At 39.0% G+C, this 24,193-nt stretch overlaps 1 protein-coding gene across 3 annotated transcripts in view; it reads right to left on the bottom strand.

The window, feature by feature from the left end:
* zeb1b (zinc finger E-box binding homeobox 1b) overlaps nt 1-24,193 on the bottom strand; it is a 91,266-nt gene that overhangs the window by 5,337 nt on the left and 61,736 nt on the right. For all 3 annotated transcript variants that reach the window (XM_065242202.2, XM_073815494.1, XM_065242203.2), the window contains exons 2-6: nt 13,704-13,871; nt 5,627-5,782; nt 3,495-3,697; nt 2,753-2,864; nt 708-2,356 (exon numbers count right to left, since the gene is read on the bottom strand). In XM_065242202.2, the coding sequence (XP_065098274.1) occupies nt 708-2,356; nt 2,753-2,864; nt 3,495-3,697; nt 5,627-5,782; nt 13,704-13,871 (2,288 nt within the window). The remainder of the gene's footprint in view (nt 1-707; nt 2,357-2,752; nt 2,865-3,494; nt 3,698-5,626; nt 5,783-13,703; nt 13,872-24,193) is intronic.

The following is a 24,193-nucleotide window of genomic DNA, read 5'->3' as shown; positions in this document are numbered from 1 at the left end:
TTTTGACGTGATTACGTAATTTGTAAGGTCACGCTGGCTAGTGCAAGATGAGAAGTTGTGGTTAAAAAGTACAAAAATGACGACTGTTTCGTTAGATAAAACCCTTATGCCTTGGTTGGGATTATTTAGAGCCCTTTTAAACTGCAATGAAACTGCAAACCGCTGTGGAATGTCCTGGAATATTTCCTCAAAAAACGCAATTTCTTTTTGTTTGAGCAAAGACAAGCATAAACATCTTGGATGACATGAAGGTGAGTAAATTATCAGAATATTTTTTATGAAAGTAGAGCAGGTAAGTAGCCTTAACCCAAATCAAACACACTTCAAGCTAAAGTCAACCTGACTCTGAGCTGGGTAAGAAGTCTAAAATCTTGTGGTCTTTTAAGAAAAGATAGGAATTGCCCTGGTACAAGACAAAACACAAGACATTTGAGGGTTTTGGCTAGAAGGGATACAGCAAATGCTGAAATGTTGTGAGATGTTGGATTAAGAGTTAGGTTTGTAAGTAGGATTGGGATGAAAACAGCGGTTCTGGCTAGATGGGATACAACTACGGCCTAAATACCATGAAACCTTGGGTTTACAGTTAGGTTTGGGGGTAGGATTAGGATAAAAACAGCAATCATCTGGTCAGATTTCAAGAGATTTCAGCGTTTTCTCTATCCCTTCTAGCCACAACCACTTTTTAAAATAACATGCAACCTCACCTTGATGCCATTGACTTGCAGTATATTCTTCTGCGGCGTATCGGTCCCTGCAGGGCTGGAGGATGTAGTGGTGTAACTGTAGGCTAGCTGAGGGATCAGGATGGTCTGTTTAGTGGTGGTAATTGCACGTAGACATTGTCCTTGTCCCTGGTCAGTGATAGCCACTAGTGTGGGCAGTTGAGTGGTCATGATGTTTATGGGATTGGCACTTGGTTGGCTGGCATATATGGCAGCATTGAGCAGTTCCTTCTTTGTGCAAGTCAAATTCAGTGGCTCCTCTTGAGCCGAGTAAACAGTGTTAGCGTGCCCGCTAGCCACGGTAGGCGAAGCAGCGGATTTTGGTAGCGACAGATCGAGGGGTCCCTCGCCTTCCTCATTAGTCCTGGCTGGGACAGGTCCATCAGCGGACAGGTTTAGTGGTGAAGGGGATGCAGGGATGCTCTCAGTTCCATTCATCCCAGCATCTTTGCCTTGTGTTGGGCTACAACATTCCCTCTCCTCTGGTTCCTCTGTATTCATTTGCTCATCCGGCTCTGGTCTGGGTGATACCCCGTTAGTCCCATCTAGTTCTGCAGGACTGGTCTGCTCATCTTCAGCCAGGGGTGAAGAGGGGTCTACAGAGATCTGTCCCAACTGCATCTTCTCAAACCACTTCTTCACCACCTCTGCTGGAAGACTGACTGATTCGGATATCTTTGCCAGCTCGTCCTTCGTGGGCTCATTATTTAAGGCAAAGTAAGCCTTGAGCAAAGAAAGAAGGTTCTTCAATGGAGGCTTCCCAGGACATAGTCCATCTTCTAAGTCCATCTTTCCATCAAGACTTTTCCCATTAACCCTATGTCCATCTTTACCACAGTGTTTATGTGTCGTGTCATCATGTAACATGCTCTTCTCATCCACAGTGATGGTTTTGTCCCTATTTGTCTTAACTGTCAGGTCCTCTGGCAGCTTCTGTGCCTTACTGACCTCGGAGTTTGTTCCCAAAGTTTCTTTCTTGGGACTCTGCAGCACTGCTTGGGCCTGTGAAGGGTCTAGGCTGTAGTTGATGATGATCTTGGCATTGCCATCCTGATCCAGGATGGGAAGACTAATGGCTTGGATAACTTGCTGGGTGGCCTGAATCCCCGTCCCTGTTTGCTGCCCCTTGGCCTGGGTGCTTTCAAGCACTTGTCTAATGACGTTCCCGTCCACCGCCACCTTCAGCATGTTCTGCAAGTCCCCCAGGTTGATGCTGATAGGGGAAACCAGGCCTACTGTTGGGAGCACAACAGCCTGCACGGCACCCTGAAGGGGGGCAGCAGCCCCACCCTGGAATATGCCATTTACCCCTCTTGCAGATGGAGTCACCACCACAGGCTTGTACTCAAAGTCAATAGGCTCAGACTTGATCTGCGTCAAAGGGAGCTGCTCCTGAAGGGGTTTGCTGTTGTCTAGTTTGTCTCTTATTTGGGCACGTGCTGTAGGGGAAGAGGTCGGCAGGGACGGGGAAGAGCACTGTGGGGTCCTTGCCACCCCAGTGGCGGGAGAGGGCCGTGGCCGCCCATTCACTGAGATGAGACCAATGCACTTCTTACTGCTGATGTGAGAACTGTAGGATCCAGAATGAGAGAATCGTTTCTTGCAGTTGGAGCATTCATAAGGCTTTTCTCCTACATAACACAATCACAAAAAAAACCCATCAGGAACAAAGAATAGGCACTTCACAAATAAGTACTTCATCACTATTGTTTTAACTGTTCATGACAGTTGTTTGTTGCAGATCAAAAGAAGGTTGGGAAATGTCTTCAAGTAGACACTTCAAAGCTTATAGTCACCTTCATGTTGCTAATCATCAAAAAATATTTTTCGAACAATAAAGCCAACAAAAACATCATACAATGTTTAAAAGTCAAACTCTTAGCAAACCTTTGATCTGACTAAATATCTAAAGTAGTTAAAGACGTAACTGGCCTACAAGTTTCTAAAAAACAAAGTGCACAAATGCGCACACACACATATGCATGCTTGCAAATACACACATGGGAACATACAAACTCAGTTCTCACCACTGTGGATGCGCAGGTGTTCTTTCAGGTGGTGTTTGTATTTAAAGGCTTTGCCACATTCAGTGCATTTAAACTTTCGATTTCCTCCTCCACCTGACTGAGTAACATGTCGCTAAAAAATGTCAAAGAAAAATTATGTGTTATACTCGAGTGAACTGCTGTACTGATGTTCATTTGTTTTGTAAGAGTAAAATCTCATCAAAAATGGTTAATTATTAACTTCCTTACATAAAAAGACTTAGAGTATTAATAGTTTAATGTCAACAAACATTTCCCCCCCCACGGTTTCACAGACAAGGCTTAAGGCTAGTCCTAGACTTAAACAGCAGATATTAAAATATGCCAGTGCTATGATTTGTCTCAAGATACACACCAGTGACGCCTTTTTGTAAGGCGTGCTTATAAAAGATGCTTAAACCTCTTAATTTAACTATTTAACTTTAGCTAAGCCTTGTCTATGAAACCAGGCCTTTAAAAATAGCTCTATTGCTCAAACTAACACCAAATACCGGTCTACAGGGTTTGCATAAGCGTTTGTAAATTAGCCATGTGTGAAATCCAACTATTCTCAGTTTTGCCTAAACACACAAAGTTTTTCTCCACTGATTTCTGATAAACCACATTTAGTAGATGCTTTATCCAAAGCAAACAAAGGATTACACAATTAACTAAACCGTAAATAAACAAACTTTAAAAAAAAAAAAAACACATTTTGATTACTTACAGAATCGGTTCAGATTACCTGTTCTCGCCCACTTTTGTGTGCGGTCATGTGTCTGTCCAGCTGTGCGCGGTAGGCAAAGGTGTAGCTGCACAGAGAGCAGCTGAAGTTGTCCTCGCTTTTCTCGTGTCTGTATTTAATGTGTTCCTTCAGCGAGGTGTAACGCTTGTAACCACGAGAGCAATACGGACAGGTGAGGAGCTGAGAGAACGAGTCTGGCGTGCCTTGAAAAGAGACAGCAATAGAGAAGGAAGACACATGAGTACAGGAAGGAAGATTGAGCATTGTGTTTATGTTCATTTTTATCTTCTATCAATGCCTTTTTTTCTCTTCCTTCAATTCTTATATATACGTAGTTAATTAATTAATTTAATTAATGAGTTATATATTAAGAGTCTGTTTATAAATATACTGTAAACATGGATCAATGCACAAACAAAAAAGATAATAAAATAAAAATTCAAATAAAAGACAATAAAATGACACAAACAAAAGTTTATTTATATATATATATATATATATATATATATATATATATATATATATATATATATATATATATATATATATATATATATATACAGTACTGTGCAAAAGTCTTAGGCCACCACCACCAGACTTGTTGTTTTAGAGGTTTTAATGTCCATCCATATTTATTTGTCAATATATTTTATCAAGATACAAACAGAAAAAACAGGAAATGTGTAAAAAAAAAAATTATTTTCAGGACAAAATTTCTTCTTTAGGCATCGTCAGTTTTTAGTGTGACCCCTCTTGGCACTAAACACATATTGAGCTTTTTTGAACAGAATGAAGTAAAAAGACAAATTTCTTTAAAATTAGAAATTAGGATTTAATTTTATTTAGGTTTAAGAGATCCTGCAGTTTCCTGCTATTGCTCAAGTGGAAGGGAAGTTTACCCTAAAAACTTGACACAACAGTTTTTATACAGTTTTTAATACTATATATACATTTTCTGTATTTTCTGGATGTATTCTATTAAAGAAACGGCAAAAACAACAAATCTAATTCTGGCATGGTGGCCTAAGACTTTTGCACACTATTGTATATATATTTATTTATTTAAATAAAATAAAAAAATGCATATATGGTAAGCAGTGAGGCGCAGGTCAATGTATAAACAACCTGCACCCGACCGACATTTTCAACTAACCCGCCAGCAACTAGGACCACAAAAAAATAAAAAAATAAATAGTGTACCCGACCCGCTCCCTGGCCCGCATTTTTTAAAAGTAGTAATTGTTTAAAATACTTTATTTCAAACGACCTGACCGACCGCGGCCCGAATATCATTAAAAATATTTTTGGATGACTCGTAACTGCGGGTGACAGTAGGCACCCGCTCTTTCGGATCAACCCGCGCATCACTGATGGTTAGGGCTGAATAACATGCCAAAAGAAATTTGACACTTAATGTTAACAGATTAATAAATATATAATAATAATATTGATCATTTATTAAAAGATGTTCTACATCGCAAGTATTGATATCTTTCTTGCTTAAACAGGGAGAGACACCTTAAATGGGTTTCGTTCCAAGTCTCACACAGGTAACACATTACCTGTTAACAGGTAATTTATTAACCTTCTCCCTCCGGTCAGGTGAAACGCTCCCAAACACACAGCAACAGGACGTGAGAAAGTACTTTAGGTATGGCAGATTTGCTCAGGTGTTACATGTGTAATAGAAATAGTAGTTTCAGGGTCAGTGGTGATAAAATAAAGTCTGGTCAGGTTGTCCATCGAGATTACAAAGAAAGGTCTATACAAAAGAATGTTTGAACCCTAGGCAAAAACAACAGATTACAAATGTAATCTGACTTAATTCATAACACACAAACAATGCTACGGTTTGTATGTCTTTATTTAACACATCGTGCAAACATTCACAGTGCAGCTTTGGGAAAAGTAAGTTTGCCCTGTAAAGCACTTGGCATTCACGTGAACCGTTGCTTAATGTGACGCATACCTACAACAAAAGAGATTTCAGAACAGCTAAGATTATGAATCATTGACTTAAAGAAATCCATTGTAAATCCAAATGTTCCTGTACTTTTTCCTAATGTTGTAAGTCGTAAGGGGAGATTCTTACAGTAAATATACCGTAGTGTTTACAGTGTATGTGCGTGTACCATTTTCATCATGTCCGCTTGTCTCTGGCGTTCCCTGTCGTGGTTCGTCGTCTGGTGCCTCTGGGAAGATGACGGCAGTGTCCCCTTGCTGGAGCATCTCCTCAACTAAAGCATCTCTGCTCCTCTCATCTTCATCTGACATGCACTCTTCTTTCACTGCAACACATGAAAATAACAACACACGTATGATGACACATGCAGTGCGGTTGTATAATTTACTGTACAAATATAAAGGATGAGTAATTTTAAACAGAGCCGACAACAATGGGATATATCCTCATGATGACTCGCTATTCAACAGTAGGTGAGGCTGTGAACATTTTACTTTCATAACTCACAGACTACTACAAATTTACTTTCAGTTACTTGCAATAAGAAACATTATTTATATGTACTATTAATAGACTTATTATGAAAAAGGCTACTGCTATTTAATTTTTTTAAAGACATTAGAGTGTAAAATTATCCCTGTGATGAGGAACGACTGCAATAAATAAATATTTCATTATAAATTCACAATATCTGATTTAAGAGCACAACCCCAAGTAATAATAACATTGCTTTAAAGGGATTTTTTTTAAAGACTTTTTAAGATGTCAAATAAATCTTTGGTGTCCCCAGAGTATGTATGTGAAGTTTTAGCTCAAAATATAATATAAAAAATTTATTATAGCATGTTAAAATTGTCACTTTGTAGGTGTGAGCAAAAACATGCAGTTGTTGGGTGTGTCCTTTAACATGCAAATGAGCTGATCTCTGTACTAAATGGCAGTGGCGTGGTTAATAGTGCAGATTAAGGGGCGGTATTATCCCCTTCTGACATCACCAGGGGAGCCAAATTTCCGTGACCTATTTATTCACATACTCATCTTTTCACATTTTCTAGATGGTTGAAGCACTGGGGACCCAATTATAGCACTTAAACATGGAAAAAGTCACATTTTCATGATATGTCCCCTTTAATATGTTTAGTTACATATGGTTAGCGATTAAGGTGCTAAAGAGATTTTTCTTCACAAGGTGCTAATTCATGTTTAATTGCTTTTATGAATAATGGGTCTTTAAAGCAAGTGGAAGAGACACTATATGTGACCCTGTCTGTAAAACCAGGTTTCAAAATCTAATTATCAAAATCACATCGGTCCCAGGTCTAAAATAGACACTTTGATTAAATAATGTAAAGAATTTTTAAAGAAGTGAAACAATATAACTCCCTCTTTCTAGGCTAGGAGAAAACGCTACTGAGCATGTGCAGAGTACAAGACTAAAAGTGTCATCACTCTAGTTTATTTGTGATTGAAGAAATTGAGTGTATTGCGATTACCCCTGGTCTCCACTACATTAACTAAATGCTTAGTGGCGTTTGAGCGAGTATAAGCACCATATACGCAGCTTTATGTACATACACCCACGAAAACACATATTAGTCTTCAATCGCGCATTTACCTATTAAAGGCAAATGAAAAAGAAATGACTCTGGTGCAGCTAATTCAATTTCAGGCTTAATGCACGATCTGAGCTCAAGCTCCCCATTAAACAAGCTTCTTTAATTTGAGCAATGTACTCTCCTTGTCTTTCGCGCGTGCGAACGAAAGATTGGCTCAAGTAACGATTGCAAATGAACGAGAGGAGGCTTCGGGAAAAAACTGAACCCTCGGGCGGTACGCTGTTCTGTGCCTTAGCTACGCGCTCTCTCATGCGTACGCTGAAAATGAGTCCGCAATGTCAGCAATTACAACTAATGGCATTCGCTAGCGAGTCAAAACAACATTCGGAAACACCTGAGGACATTTAAAGCATTTGTGTGTCAGAACGATTTAAGAGATGCTGCAATATGTGAGGGAGAAAAACAAAATGAAGACAGTTTTGTTTATGTTAGTAGTCTTTTGCTTGTTCTTTTCTTGCTGTTGTCCTATCCACCTCTGTCAGCCGTGATGTCTCCGTAAGGGATGCTGATTCAGAGTGACACTGTTTATTTGTGTGACAAGTAGGATTTTCTCACCACAGTCTTTAGGTCTGTACAGAGCAGCGCAAATATCTCATCATTTAAGCAGACAACATAATAGAAGAGTAATAGAGGACTATGGTATTTTTTAATCATCTGCATATTCATTTCAACTACATTATTGACATGGGGTGGGTAGGTAAAAACAGACAGATAGGCAGGCAGACAAACAAAGTGGACGGATGGATGATTGGATGGATGGATAGCTAGGCAGGCAGACAGACCGAGTAGATAGAAGGATGGACGGACAGACAGACAGAATACATAGACAGACAGACAGACAGACAGACAGACAGACAGACAGACAGAATACATAGACAGGCAGAAAAATAGACTGATAGAAAGAAAGACAGACAGACAGAGTAGATAGATGGGCGGACAAACAGACAGACAGTCAGACATATGATAGATAGATAGATAGATAGATAGATAGATAGATAGATAGATAGATAGATAGATGGATAGATGGATGGATGGATGGATGGATGGATGGATGGATGGATGGATGGATGGATGGATGGACGGCGGACAGACGGACAAAGTAGATAGATAGACAGACAGACAGACAAACAAACAGAAAAAATAACAGACAGACAGAAAGTAGATAGATGACAGACAGAAAGATAGATAGATGATAGATAGACAGACAGACAGACAGACAGATAGAGAGGATAGATAGATGGACGGACAAACAAACAGTCAGAAAGAGTAAATAGTCAGACAGACAGATTAATAGATAGATAGATAGATAGATAGATAGATAGATAGATAGATAGATAGATAGATAGATAGATAGATAGATAGATAGATAGATAGATAGACAGAAAGACAAAGTAGATAGACAGACAGAGAGACAGACAGACTGATAGACAAAAACAGACAGACAGACAGACAAACAAACAAACAAACAGAAAAAATGAAAAAATAACGAATAGACAAACAGACAGACGATAGATGACAGACAGACAGATTGATAGATAGATAGATGATAGATAGACAAACAGACAGACAGACAGTAGATAGAAGACAGACAGATTTATAGATAGATAATAGATAGATAGATAGACAAAGTAAATAGACAGACAGACATACAGACAGACAAACAGTAGATAGAAGACATACAGACAGACAGACAGATAGATAATAGATAGATTGAAAGACAGACAAAGTAAATAGACAGACAGACAGACAAACAGACAGACAAAGTAAATAGACAGACAGACAGACAGAAAAAAATAATGAATAGACAGACAGACAGAAAAAATAACGAATAGACAGACAGACAGACAGAAAAAATAACGAATAGACAGACAGACAGACAGACAGACAGTAGATAGATGACAGACAGACAGATTGATAGATAGATGATAGATAGACAAACAGACAGACAGACCGACAAAGTAAATAGACAGACAGTAGACCAAAACAGAAAGATACAGTAGATAGACAGATTGATAGATAGATGATAAATAGATAGACAGAGAGACCGACTGATAGACAGGCAGACAGACAAAAACAGACAGACAGAAAGATACAGTAGATAGACAGACAGACAGGCAGACAAACATAAAAAAACAGATAAAAATACAGATTGACAGCTAGATGATTTTACCCTGGTGACTAATTTACATTTAAAGTCATAAAAAACGAATCCTTACATTTGTGAGGTTAAGAAACATGTACATGAAAAAGTAAGAAGTGGCGAGATGGAGCAAGTGACAGTTCGGTTAACTGGCCCGAATCTTTCTCATACGGACTCTGGGTCATCGTGCATTAACTCTTGAGCCCTGTCCAATGAATTCAATGGCAAAGTTTTCAGTAAATCCCTCCCAAAAGTGCATAAGAGGTTTAAATAGTGCTGAAATCAGGGTGTGATACAGAACAGATGATTACCAGAGCTCAAGGCTTTGACCCGTACTATTCAGCCATGTTGTCATAACATCACAACATAACTGAGGTCATGACAATCTCACATTAAATGTGGGCCAGAGGTAGAAAGACGTGAATGAGATTGGTTGAATGAGAAACAAGACACCGTCTATGCTCTGATCTTTCTTACTACATCCTCTACAGCTTTTTCCAAGAAATGCTCTTAATCGTTCTGGACTCAACGGTTTATTGTGCTGCATTATTAAAGTCTTGTGACATCTTGTTGTTGAGTATATTATCCCCGCAGGTCTTACAATAAACTGTCGACAGGGGCAGACAGTGATTATCTTGTGATTGTACAACACACTAAACGCTTCTTTGAACAGAAAGAAATAAGACAGGAGTGGTTGGTATACAAAGCTTAATTCAGTGGTTAATACATACATCTACATGCACATATGACAGATTATAAACATCCTCTTGACCTTCCTGTAATCCTGATTTAGGGAAAAGGGCAGATAAAATGTTGCTATGTGGCAAATCTGTTGGTGCAAAATAATGTCGCCATAATTGACTTCAATTTTTGGATGATAAACTGAAAAAAAAATGATGGGAATTATAAAAGATATTATGCGATAAGTTTCCATTTTAAAATCTGGCTATGTTCTCACCACAGCTAAATGTGGCTCAAATTTGATTTTCTGCTCAAATATGACTTTTTAGGGAGGTTGTTCACATGATTTAAAATGTGATCCATATCAGACTCAAGTCTGAAATGGCAATCCTCACAAAAAACATCAAACATAAAACATTAAAAGCAAACAAATATAGGCAGAGGACACAAACATTAATTCGTCAGAAGAGTGCACGCATATTGTACGCATACATTGTTTTTCTTTATTTATCTTTTCATAAACAAGGAAACAATAATAATCACAATATGTTTAAATTATAAGTTAAAGGAATAGTCTACTCATTTTCAATATTAAAATATGTTATTACCTTAACTAAGAAGAGTTGATACATCCCTCTATCATCTGTGTGCGTGCACGTAAGCGCTGGGGCGCGCTGCGACACTTCGATAGCATTTAGCTTAGCCCCATTCATTCAATGGTACCACTCGTGACCAAACACATCAACGTTTTTCCTATTTAAGACGAGTAGTTATACGAGCAAGTTTGGTGGTACAAAATAAAACGTAGCGCTTTTCTAAGCGGATTTAAAAGAGGAACTATATTGTATGGCGGAACAGCACTTTTGGGAGTACTTCGACTCGGCGCAGTAACACCCTCCCTCTCCCATTATGAGAGGGAGAAGGGGAGCGGATTTTTCAGGCGAGTCCAAGTACTCCCAAAAGTGCTGTTCCGCCATACAATATAGTTCCTCTTTTAAATCCGCTTAGAAAAGCGCTACGTTTTATGTTGTACCACCAAACTTGCTCGTATAACTACTCGTCTTAAATAGGAAAAACGTTGATGTGTTTGGTCACTTCTAACTTTATCTCTGAGTGGTACCATTGAATGAATGGGGCTAAGCTAAATTACTTTGATAATGTATACAAATGATATATATCATACCTGTATATACTCCTGCATATAAAGAAAACTGTATATACCTACATAATTCTACATAAATGCGCATTACATACATTTACACACCTCATATACCTATACAAACACATTTATACTTATACACCTGCGTGGCCACACGTACTTGCATACTCACACCATATGCATTCCTATTTGTAACAACCAACCCTTCATACATTGTATGCTTAGCTCGCGCATCCGCATATAGCAGAATGTAGTATGTAGCCCAGGAGATGCATAGCACTTTGTTGCAATGCCCATGCAGCGAACGTCTTTGTACCCGTACGAGTCAAATACACTATACTTTACAAGGCTGTATGTTCCACTGTGCACGTACGTTCACGTAAAAAACAAACTATACTCCGGGATTTACTGTGTAAATCTCAAATTAGCTTACCAACCAGCACTACATTTCCCAGAATTCAACAGCTCCATTTTTCCTGATTAAAGTTCTGGTGGGGTTTCCATTATGTTATGCTCCCTAGTGACCAATTACTTCATCACCATATGTTCATGCACTTTGATTCAAATACACAACGTAATCCTCCCCAACAGTAAAAATGAGGTAAGCCTAAGACCGTGTTGCTTGTTCCATTATGCCAAGGTACCTATGCTCACCACATAACATAAACGACTCCTAATGCCCGTTCAAGAAACATTTGGTTAAATTACAGGGGAATAAAATGCCATTGTATTGAATTGGATACACTGCATCACCATCCGTGCCTCGGTAATCATGTATTAGTTCATGGTATTTACCCCGTAAAAGACTGAGACGGAAGCATTTTCTCCTCAGTGAATATGAGAACTGACAGTGTGTGCGAAGGAATGAAATGCAGAAAAATAGGAGGCAGGCGAGGGAGAAGGAGTGAAAGTAAAAGCGGAGGTTAAGGTACAAGAAATATAGACGGCGAGACCGCAGAGAGTCAGCCACAAAGTGTCAGGTACTCTAAAACAGCGATGCCTGCCAAGATAAAAAGAGAGAAAAAAGTTAAAGGGAATATTACTGTATGAGGGGTGTGGGGTAGTCTGATTTTGCCGAACCGTTATATCTTCTGACTGCTTTACAACACTGAGCAGCACAATGAATGATGGGTAGCACAGTCAGAGAAGTGTATATAACTCAAACGCGACATCGGCGAATGGAGAACAATGTGCATTACATCCCGACAGACCAATTTCTCTATGTGACACACCTCCTAATGGCTCGTATTTTTGGGTTTCGCGCTGCAAGCCTTTGGCGATGGAGACCGGGAAACAGACTAAGACAAAGAGGATTACTGGAAGAAAGGAAAGGAGAAAATCTTTCGATATTGCAACAGGTGCTTGTTTCAACACAAAGAATTCTGGGAAGTCTTCAGTGACACAATAATTCATTCAAAGCTTTACAACAAGAAAATAACAGGTGGAAAAAATACTACAAAGAGATGAAGGTGCCACGGAAGAAAGAAAGAAAAAGGGTTTGATTGTGAGAGAGCTTGTGTGAAATCCCTCTCTCTTAACTCGGGTTGCTGTGAAGTGTTTAGTGATCTCTGCCAAAAACAATGACTTTCTTCTTCTGAACTTTAATTCGGCAGCCTGACAGAGCATCAGTGAGAGAGGTCTGAATGAATGCTGGCAGAAATTAAAATGAGCTCTGTGAATTTCTGCTGTGTACTTGAAATCACAGCGTAGAAAATCTACTGAATAAAATACTGAGAGGACGAGGGGCTGCTGTGCAAGCAGTTGCTGTGGTTATAGCGGTGGTATTTTACCTACCATGATGTCTGCGTCCCGCAACACTAACTTTAATGCACAATAGCGTCTTGGCGGCTCGCACACAACAGACGACGTGATCACCTATTCCTCTATAAACAACCCCATACTGCGTGCAATACATATTAGCAGGGAACACTGCAGGAATGCTATCATTGCAAACAAAAGAACCTTGTATTGTATCCTTGTCACCCTCTATCAAGGCCTTTATTACACTCATATTTCCTTAAGGAAATACCTGTGCTTGTAAGGCGTCGACTGGGTTATTGGAAAAATTATGGTTTCGATTTGAATGTCTCAATTAATCTTTTATAGAGACAAGAAGGTTAATTTTCCTTTAATAAACCATCAACTGTAGAAGTGTGATTCATGATGCAAATTACAACGCATTGCAATTAAAACACTATTGTGCAAAAATCTTAGACCACCACGTCACCACCAGATTTGTTGTTTTTGCAATGGTATAGTGACTTAATATATTATTTTCAATAAAATCTGTATTTGTATGCAATATTAAATAGCAAAATAAAATAATAAGCTATTTACATTTAGTGAATAAGCTGACGCTATTATCTAAAGCGACTTTAAGGAAACAATAAAGTGATTTTGTCATATAATAGTACAAAAAGTGATTTGTGATCCCTTGCAGTCCATCATGGACCTTTTATTTTCAGCAGAAAGACAGCTTTTAGTGATTTAACTTCATGAAAGTTTAGTTGATATTGTTTGGTTTAATATTTGTATTGTGTGTAAGTACTCGAGGCTAGTGCTGTATCGTTATGCTCACTACTAAGAAATTATAAGGAACATTGTATGTCAATGTTACAGTTCAATGACATCACAGTGGGACAGGGCTTACCATCGTCCCATCTGCCGTCCTGGTCGGCCATCCCGTTATGGTCGTCGTCTGGGGCCACGCTGTCACAGTCAGCCGCATCCAACAGACTTCCTTCCTCCTCCACAATCTGAAGCTTATCTTCATCGTCCGAGTCCGACTGGCCCTCCGGCACATGACTGTAGTTACTCACTGCGTACAGAGACAAAAAAACCCACAACATTTAAACAGTATGCTAAGATATGGAGCCTAGCAAGTTGAAGCTGATTTGAAAAAAACATTCAAGGTTTCTGAAAAAAACATTGGTCGAAAAAGCAGTGAAAGATTAAAGCGAGAAAAAGAGCAAGGATATGCCGAGATCAAAACTGCAACCGACTGTTGATGTGTCAGAGACGACTGAAGAGACAGAGAAATGAAGGGCACTTCAGCGAGTAATTCAATTAAATGCCAAATAATAGGAGCAGTTCCTGTGTCTATTAAGTGAGCAAATGAAACAAGATAAAGAACGACTGAAGATTGAATCAATAAATCAGAAGAATCATTGTGCTGAAGCCATTCAAGGCCAAATGGTCCAGTGTGGGCATAGTGAGATTGTTTAATCAGAGCAACTTAAACATGTGAATTGACAATCAAAGTTAAATGTTAACTGCTCACATTTGTAAGTCACTTTGCATAAAAGCATCTGCTAAATGAATAAATGTTAAGTAATGTCGTTTACAGTACAGTTATAGATACAAGTACGAGCCTTTCTGAAAGCTGCGAAGTCATAGTCTAATTATACTAAAGAAGCAAAACTATAGTCACCCAATTAAATTACAAAAAAAAAAGAATTTATAACACTCTCTCTCCATCTTTAAGGGGTCAAAAATGGTGTTGATGCATCAGGCTAGATGGGACACTTAAAAAAGAGCACTATTTTTCGACAGAGCCAGTGTTTCCAGAGGAATCAATCCACGATTTGGCTGCCTCTGTGTACTAGGCTTAACACACTGAAAAAATTACACACTTCAGCTTTAACATTTAAATGCCTATTTACGTTTTTGACCAAGAGGAGTGACTAGGCGACCTCCTTTCTGCAGCATGGAGAAAGAGAGAGATAAAGCTAAAACGCCATTGATTTTCTGTAACAGGCCAGACGGCCCTAATTAGTAATGTGTGTGTGTGAGTGTGTGTGTGTGTGTGTGTGTGTGTGTGTGTGTGTGTGTGGAGAGAGAGAGAGAGAGAGAGAGAGAGAGAGAGAGAGAGAGAGAGAGAGAGAGAGAGAGAGAGAGAGAGAGAGAGAGAGAGAGAGAGAGAGAGAGAGAGAGAGAGAGAGAGAGAGAGAGAGAGAGAGAGAGAGAGAGAATGAGAGAGAGAGAGAGTATGAGAGAGAGGGAAAGGGTGTTTTTGCATGCTAGACTAAGTGTGATTTGACATACTATTAAAACATGGGATGACAGAGTGGTAAGCTCACCTAACAAGTTCTCATTCGTTAGGGGGTAAGTACTGGCAGAAAAGGACACTAATGGAACGCGAATAAATCATGATGTGGTTCAATGACCAGTTTTATAAATCCAGCTAAAAGACAGAAGGGAGACCCTTTCTAAACCAGCCACAGGGAACAATGTCCATCACATTTTTACATTTGCAAAATCATAAATATCGCATTTAAAAGTAAATAAAATAGTTACTCGGTTGGCCAGTAACTATGTAAGGACCTTTAATAAATTTAAATTAAATTAATGAATGTTTGACCCTTGATAAATAAAAAGACAATCTTAAAATTGTCTGCTAAAGACAACTAATAATAACACAATACGTTGCTTTTGAGCTGTAGCATGACATTGGATGTCACTGGCCCTCCCAGATAAGGCTGCTGTCTCACAAAGTTCTTTTCTCCACAAGTGGATTTTTGGTTTCTTGCCGCTGTCACGCTGTTGGCTTGCTTATAGGGAGACTGTTGATATTAGCTTATTAGCGCAGCTAAACGTTTTGTAAATTTTGTCACTATAGCTTTTATTGTAATGGTCCCGCTACAATTGAACGTTGTTATTTCAATTTTGTATGTGTGCGGTGCTGGGGTGCACTAAAAGTCCCAATGAAATCAAAACTGACAACTCCTATTTTTTAAGAAACAATTTATCTGTGTATTTTTTATTTATTTATGTGCTTTCATAAATTTAATCAAAATCGAAAAATGTACTTCTGCCCTCTTGTGGAGATCATTCTAGTCATTTTCTATATCCAATCAAAACATATATATATATATATATATATATATATATATATATATATATATATATATATATATATATGTGTGTGTGTGTGTGTGTGTGTGTGTGTGTGTGTGTGTGTGTGTGTGTGTGTGTACCTGGTAATTATCACGTTGTGGGGACCAATTGTCCCCACAAAGATAAGAATACCAGTGTTTTTGTGACCTTGTGGGGACATTTTGATGTCCCCATGAGGAAACAAGCTTATAAATCAAACAAAATGATGTTTATTGAACATGTCAAGTAGTAGAAGGGTTTCTGTGATGGTTGGGGTTAGGGAATGGGGCAGGTAAGGGAAATAGAATATACAGTTTGTACGGTATAAAATGCATTACGTCTATGGAATGTCCCCACAAAACATGGAAACCAGAATGTGTGTGTGTGCGTGTGTGTGTACTGTGCCTAATAATTATGTATATACAAATACACACATCTATGCAGGTATAATTTTAAGAAAAAAATCTATTTATATAATAAATATTTTATTTATAAATTATATAAATATAAACATGTATATTCACATGCAAATATTTCTTAAATATATACATGCATGTTTGTGTGTGTATTTATAAATAGTTATTAGACACAGTACACCCACATATTTTATGTAAACAAAAACGTTTATTCTGCAAACGATTCGTTGCGATTAGCCCTAATTTATTTGTATTAATGCTTTTTTTACAGTGTTGCATTCTTTTAAGAAGCTTTACATGAAATACAAAAAAAGATAACACAGAAAATGGGAAATTCATTAACTCTTTCCTTTTGCAATGACAAGTTTTTCTGGCAATCCACGACTAAACGTTAAAGGCGGGGTGCATGATCTCTGAAAGCCAATGCTGACATTTGAAATCACCAAAACAAACACACCCCTACCCCGATAGAATCTGAACCTTCATTTGATAGACTCGCCCCACACATGCGCAACACAGGCAACGATGTTGGCTAGTAGACACGCCACCTTACTGCTGATTGGCTACAAGTGTGTTTTGGTAGTCGGCCCGACTCCCTTTTCCAAAGTGTTTTTCAAAAATCAAGCACCCGCCTTTATGCTGCCCAAATTAAATTTCACTCAAATTAATAATAATAAGGATGATGGGCCTTGCCCTTGTGTCATGTGCGGTGTCATTGAATCAGGAGACTGACTTGTTTTTTGTATATGAAGCTATGACACGATAAACTACGAAGTCAAAGAGATGTATTATTAAAATGAACATTATGCAAGAAAGAGGCAGTGTTTATCATTGTAATAGATGGCAATGCTGATGATTGTAAAGCAGGTGTATGAGTTTTTTTTTTGGCAGGGAGGGGAACGTAAGGTGGGCCAAAAAGCCCTCCTCTCTCTTTCTCTCTCTCTCTCTCACTCTTTATTTCTCTCATGTGCACTCGTTCTCCGTCATTCTTCTTTTCCACTCATCTAAGTACCTCTCTCCGGCCAAATCAATTTTCCTGTGAGAGGAGCAAAGTCAGCAGAGGGGTTGGCCATACAAACACACACGCACACACAGACACACACGCAAACACACACCATATCACTTCTGCTGGCCTTATCTGGCACATTTACATTCAGCTGATTTTGTGTTTTTAACCAACACTCTCGCTCAATCTTCTTTTATTTCTCTGGGCTGTGCTTTAATTTTACACCTGTTGTGAGCATGCACATACACAAACATCGTCATTTTCTCCATATCTCAATTCATCTCCGGTGTTCAGATCATGGATCATAATGAAGTGCTGCAGTGTTTCTAAATGCACAATATTTTTGAACGGGTCTTCATATGCAGCAAGCTTGAAAAATGCTGTCTACGCCAAAATGAAAAATCGTAAAGATAAACTCATCGCTCACTAGCCACAAGTCCCGTCAAACCCTCCCGAGTGATGTACAGATCACCGTGACAGTCAATTCGGTGTCCTGTGAAGGCAACGCTACGGCATCAATCCCATCAGGCTGTTCAACCAAGGGAAGCAAGCGGTGAGGCCAGTCAGCAAAAGACAGGAGTAAAGGGACGGTGGTGAGTTTGTGAGCTCAGAGTGAGTGATCCATAACAAACAGCCACGAGCCATGTTTCCACGTTCCACATGAGAGATTTCATTACAGCCTTCGGGAGGTACACACAGGAAAAGTGACTAAACAAACGCCTTACAGAGAAAAGTATTGCTCACATTATGCCAGTGCTGTAATCTTAAACTGCGTAACGGCACGGGTAGAACAAATTGTACAAAACGAAATACACACAGCGTAAAACATTATGATGAGAGAGGTCAGCGTACAAAAACACAGAAATTTGCACTAATGATTTAAATTTCCCGGCAGAAAAAATATTTAAAACTACACTATACAGTGAAGTCTAAAGTAGTTTAAACTGGTCTTGTTGTAAAATTAGGTAATATAAGTAACATTTTTAAAAAGCTTCATTAATATGGCTGAATGTTTTATATTTTGGGGTTTACATTTTAATAACAATATCTGAGAATTAATCACAATGTGATTGTTCATCTAAAAATGTGCCAGCCATGCATATCACCATTAATATCTCAAGTCAGCATTTAAAACCATTAGCTTAATGAGTCTACATTTCTATTGGTCAACCACTTTCCAGATTTGCCTCATCTATGGATTTTACAATCAACCCATAGTGTAGTAATATGCTGACTGAGCAAAAAATGACCTCAAATCTGCTCATGTGTACCTGTGTGATAAAGCCTGTTTTCAGTACTCTAGAATACTATCTGTAAATGGGATCAAGATTAAATCCATCCCACTGTCCTGTAATGTCCTGTTTCAAGCTCTACAACAGTGAGACATTCAATCGTAAGTTTAGTACATTTACAGTAAGAAAATGTTTGGCATGGATTTCATTGCTTTTAGTTGCACTTAGACTGACCTGCCATTAGGTTGCAATATATCATGTTATAAAATCGAGCTTGAGATGCCCAATGCCTATGGCACTATAGTGACATATCTCAAGGCTCACTGTAAACCTCCAAAAACAATTCCTCCACAACTTCCAATCATGTAGCAAGGTACAAACCCCAAGGTAAACAATGATGCGAGTTATCGTTTCCAATGTAAATTTCTTTTCTTGGACTAAAACAAACACACGGATTGTAGGCATCAGTTTACTTCCTGTTGACGTGGACACAACAATCATTATCATAATTCCTCCTGCTTTGACTCATAGCCTGTAAGTTAACTCCTGTTAGGATTGCATTGTGCGCAAATCTTTCAAACGTGGTAAGGAGCGTCACATTTCGGCTATTCAGGTATTCAGGCCAATCACAACGTGCAGATTAGCTGGCCAATCAGGGACACAGAGCTTTTTTAGATTGATGAATTTGTACAAAATCAAAGTGTCTGAGGAAAGCAGTATATCTGGAGTTACGGTATATACGGTATGTGGAAAATATTTTTTTTAACCTTAAACACACTGTATTATACCAAATACACAAAATAACGTTTTTTAGCAATGAAATAGGTGCACTTTAAATAATGGATTGAACTTTCTTCCATCTAGACGTCAGCTCAGATAAGACACACGAAACTTTAAGGCAGACGTTATTGATTTGTCATTTAAGAAGGTGAGCTGCAGGTTTCCCGTGAGTCCTTGCAACTGAGAAAATTGTCATCTGTTACTGTATACTGAATCTTCATGTTGTGGATATTTAGCCACAAGCAACTGTCATGATGTCATTCAACACATGCAAAATAAAAGTTTGGATTGGTGGATTAACATCCTCTATTGATAGGTAAAACAAGACTTGTCCCCCTGTTTCTAACCCAAACTCCAAATGAACTATCCCTAAAATATTTTTAACAGGTTGGTAGGAATATTTGTCAACCTAAAACACAGCCCTAAATATGTCTCTTTACTGTAAAATTATTTAAATTGGTAAGCACTTAAAATATTTAAAGGTGCAATGTGTAACTGTTTTGCAGGGTTCACACCAGATGCGGTAGAGGCGGCAAGCGCGAGTGATTTACTTGTTAAGTCAATGCAAAGACGTGATTAGGCATCCTGTGGCATGAAAGGCGCATTCCGCACGAATTGAGCGTTGCTGCGGGAAACGCGCAAGTTGAAAAGTCTGAACTTCGGAGGGTTACCGCGCTGCGTTAACCAATCAGGAACTTGCTGTAGTAGTGACATGATTACAGGAAGCGTGCAGAGTCTCAGCGGAGTCGCAGAAGCCCTTCCCATGACGTGAATTTCCGCGTGAATGTCTAGAATTTCATGCATGGCTTTCAAGCGCAAATTAAGCGAGTAAACTCAAATGTTCAAGCGTCCAACTACGCGTGAATAGCGCGTTTTTGCCGCCTCTACCGCGGCTGGTGTGAATGCACCATTAGAAAGATCTCTTGACAGTAATGCAATATAATATACATAACTATATTATCATTAGTGTATAAAGACCTTACCAAATGAACTGTATTTTTTCACTACCTTAAAATGAGCCGTTTTTATCTACATATGCAGGATCCTTACATGGAAATTGCTGTCATGTTTCCACAGTAGCCCTAAATGGACAAACTGTTCTACAGAGCGCGTTTCGTCCCTACGTTGTCTCGACCGATGACATGTTTGACCTGTGGCAGCAACCGTAGCTTCTCTATGCGTTTCGAAATTCAAGTCAGTTGCAATTTGCAATCTCACCACTAGATGCCACTAAATAACACATAATGTACCTTTAAGTTTTGTCAACATAAATGTTCTCACTTTAAGTGAAAAATGTAAGGTAAAAATTATTTTAAAAATGACTTCAATTGGTAACACCCAAAATGTAACCTTTTTACACTTAAAAAAAAAAATTAAGTACATTTTTAAGTTAATCCAACTTTTACTTTTTACAGTGAGTAGTTTCTGAAGTCATCATCTGATTGGTTGATTTCTTTACAGAGACCTGACTATAAACAAAGCTCAACTGTGATTGGCTGCTTTGGCTCTCGCTGCTATGGATTCCAGACCTTCTGCTGCCTGACTACGCAAGACTAACCCTAACCCTAAACTCTAAATGACTGATAATTGCCTACTTCAAAAAATCAAGCTTAAGCATTTCACTACACTGCAACTGTGAACATTGAATGTTTTGAAAACGTTAATCTTCTGACCTTTTATTTGTTTGCTATCTTGACCAGGCAGACAGAATCAGTCAGTAAGAATCACACGTACTTTAAGAACCAACTGTACATTAAATCCTACCGAATGTGTCTTTTCTACACAAGGGTTGTCTCAGCAGTATTACTCACTGTATCCTATGGTTACGAAAATAATCACTGGGGCCTACCTATACCTTGCTCAGGATCCTGTTCGTGGGATTTATCACCTAATAGGGGCACAAGAGCACTAAATTACAGTGTTCCCTCCACCTTGACAGTTACATTTACCTCCCAGAGTTGTGAGCTTGTGAGCCCTGCAGCACCGCTGGTCTGTGTTTCACATTCGTATGGAAAGGAATTGGCTCTATACCTGCAGGACACTTACATATAAAAACACAAAGTGGGTGTTCTCCACAAAAAAAAACATAACTTAATGGCTTGTAATTGGGTTTCCATTGCAAGTACAGTTGTCTTTTGGGCTTAGGAACAAGTTTCTTTCCAAAGTTGTCTTTGAAGAGAGAAAATTGGTGCTTGTTTAAGAAGCCGGCTTCAGTAAGAATGGATGGTTGGGTTTTTAGTTTTGTTCGTTTGTTCATCTAGGATCGAGAGAGAGAGCTTCTATATCACTCCTCCAGGCCTGGTGAGAAAAGCTATGCCTGGAATGTCCAATCATAACACTCTCCCTGAGTGTCTCTCTCCATAACTGCAGATCCCTTTCTCAGCCTTTCTTACCTTCACTGTAGCGTTTCAGCTGCAGAGACTAATTAATGGGGTTTGTTATGTCAAGAATCACTATTAGCATTGCTAATGCAAGGGTAAGGGATGTTAACCAAATTTCAGGGTGTGACTCCTGATCTCCTGATTTATTTTACTTTCTAATCAGACTTATGATTTCACCTGGCTTACAATAAACTACACTTATAGGTTTTTTAAGGAACCACAGTCTGACTAATACCATTTTTGGATATTCTATATTTAAAAGCATATAGAAAAAAATCCCACGGAAGTCTGTCTAGGGACCAGAAATAGACTTGGGGGCGCTGTCTTTTGATTTGGTCCAAAAGCAACCAGCTGAACTAACCGACATGAAGCAACATCCTAGCAACCAACCAGAACTGCATGGCAATACACAAAAACACACACACATGAAAAGAAAAGCTTTGCAACGGTAAAGCAATTCCCAGCAACTCTAGCATTGTGGTGGTACGTGGACATTTACCCCAAAATTTCATAAAATTATGAGCAATGTTTGTAAGCATCAATCTAAGGGAAGGGTTTTTAAACTTTATGATGCCAAAAACCCCAAATATGATGAACCTTTTTTGAATATATAAGCTAAGTTTTATGTATAACAAATATAATTGGGTATACTTTAAGTAATCCTACATTTTCAATTCAAATGTTATTTGTTCTACAGCGACTTTCACAGTAAATATTGCTTCATATCAGTTTTTTTCAATGAATACTGCCTTAGGGGGGTGCACACCAAAGCTTTTACGCCGGCGTTGTTTTTTAATTGTTTCCAACAGAAGTGTGACGTTTTTAAAAAAGCCAGCAGCTAGCATTTTTTTCCATGTTGAAAGTCAGCGCTCTGCATTTTTTCTGCGCTTAGGGGGTATGCACACCAGCTTTTACACCCGCAACCGGCGCATGTTTTCAATTGTTTCCAATAGAAGCGCGTTTTTCAAAACAGCCAGCAGCTGGCATTTTTTTCCACACTAAAAGCAGGCGCTCGGCGGTTTTTCAGCGCTGAGCATCGAGAGTTGAAAGTAATTCAACTCTGGGTGAAAAGCTCTGCTCGTCAATGTAAGTTCTCACACGGCCGTCCACAGTGGAGGAGGGGCAGGACAAATATCACAACAACCAACCGGCTCACAGCTTAAGTATCACAGCTACCAAAGCGCTCAGCTGAAGAATGCTGGCGTCCAGCTGAAAAAACAGCTGACATTCAGCGTCCTCCAGGCCTTTCAGTCATGTAAAAAAGCTTTGGTGTGTCCCGCCCCTTAGCGCAGAGTCGAAAAATATTTAACTTTGGGTGAAAAGCTCAGCTCGTCAATATCAATTCTCTATCGGCCGTCCAATCACAGTGGAGGAGGGGTGGAACAAATATCACAACAACCAACCGACGCATCGTGATAAACAAAGCAGAAGTATCACAGCAACCAAAGCAAACAGCTGAAGGAAGCTGGCATTCGGCATCTGCCTGCCGTTTTCAGCCGCGTTTAAAAGGTTTGGTGTGAACACCCCCTTACAAACCGCAGTGTGTTAGACAGAGGGTGTGAAATAAAAAAGCACACTAGATACAAAAGAACTACTGTCAGGGCTCGAAATTGCGACTATTTTGGTCGCATATGCGACCGAAATTTAATCTGTGCGACCATAAAATATATATTGGGAGCATTTGTGCGACTGCCCATTTTGTTGTGGTGGGACTTGATTTAGATTGTGATGCTGCGTGCTGCTGTCCCAGGTTCAGTGTTCTCTCCAACGTTACATAACCAATCAAATTTCACCATTAAGTTTTTGCGTTTAATGAAGACCGCAGATTGGCTAATATGAGCGTCAGTCATTCCTTGTTGCCGTGCTACGTTGGTACGTGAAGCGCGAAAATTTGAAAAGACGAACCGCAAGCATGACGAGAATGAGCCGATTACAGCCAATGTTACTACTGTAATTAATGACGACGATCCGGATTCAAATGCGACTCCACCACCGAAAAGTAAGACTTGACGTTAAACCTTTCGGAGAGAGTGGCTTAAAGATTTTGAGTGTCTCCGCTATGAAAATGCCTCGATGTAACTTACTGTGTTTACTGTAAATCCCGTAAAACGGCGTTGGTGGCAGAATCAAAACATTTTAAGCGCCAGACCTTGCTTAAACATGGCAAAAGTGCCAAACACACAAGAAGGGTCGTGACAAATGTGTTCATTATTGATGGAGACACCGACCTGTCTGTCAAAGAGTGTTTGACAGTGTATGTGTGCATGCGATGGTGAATGGACATCCGACAAACATCCTTGTGGTCCATGTTTATGTGGAACACGACAATGATGGTATGTTTTTGTTGTATTTTTTAAAACATTGTCTATTTAGTAGTAATAGCATCCTGGTAATGCAGTTATCAATACCAATATTAGCCTTCTATATTATGGTCACTATTGTAATGTCTC

The sequence above is a fragment of the Paramisgurnus dabryanus genome, chromosome 1, assembly GCF_030506205.2.
Source record: "Paramisgurnus dabryanus chromosome 1, PD_genome_1.1, whole genome shotgun sequence".
NCBI classification, from domain to species: Eukaryota; Metazoa; Chordata; class Actinopteri; order Cypriniformes; family Cobitidae; genus Paramisgurnus; species Paramisgurnus dabryanus.
This window is presented reverse-complemented; position numbering and strand designations above follow the sequence as displayed.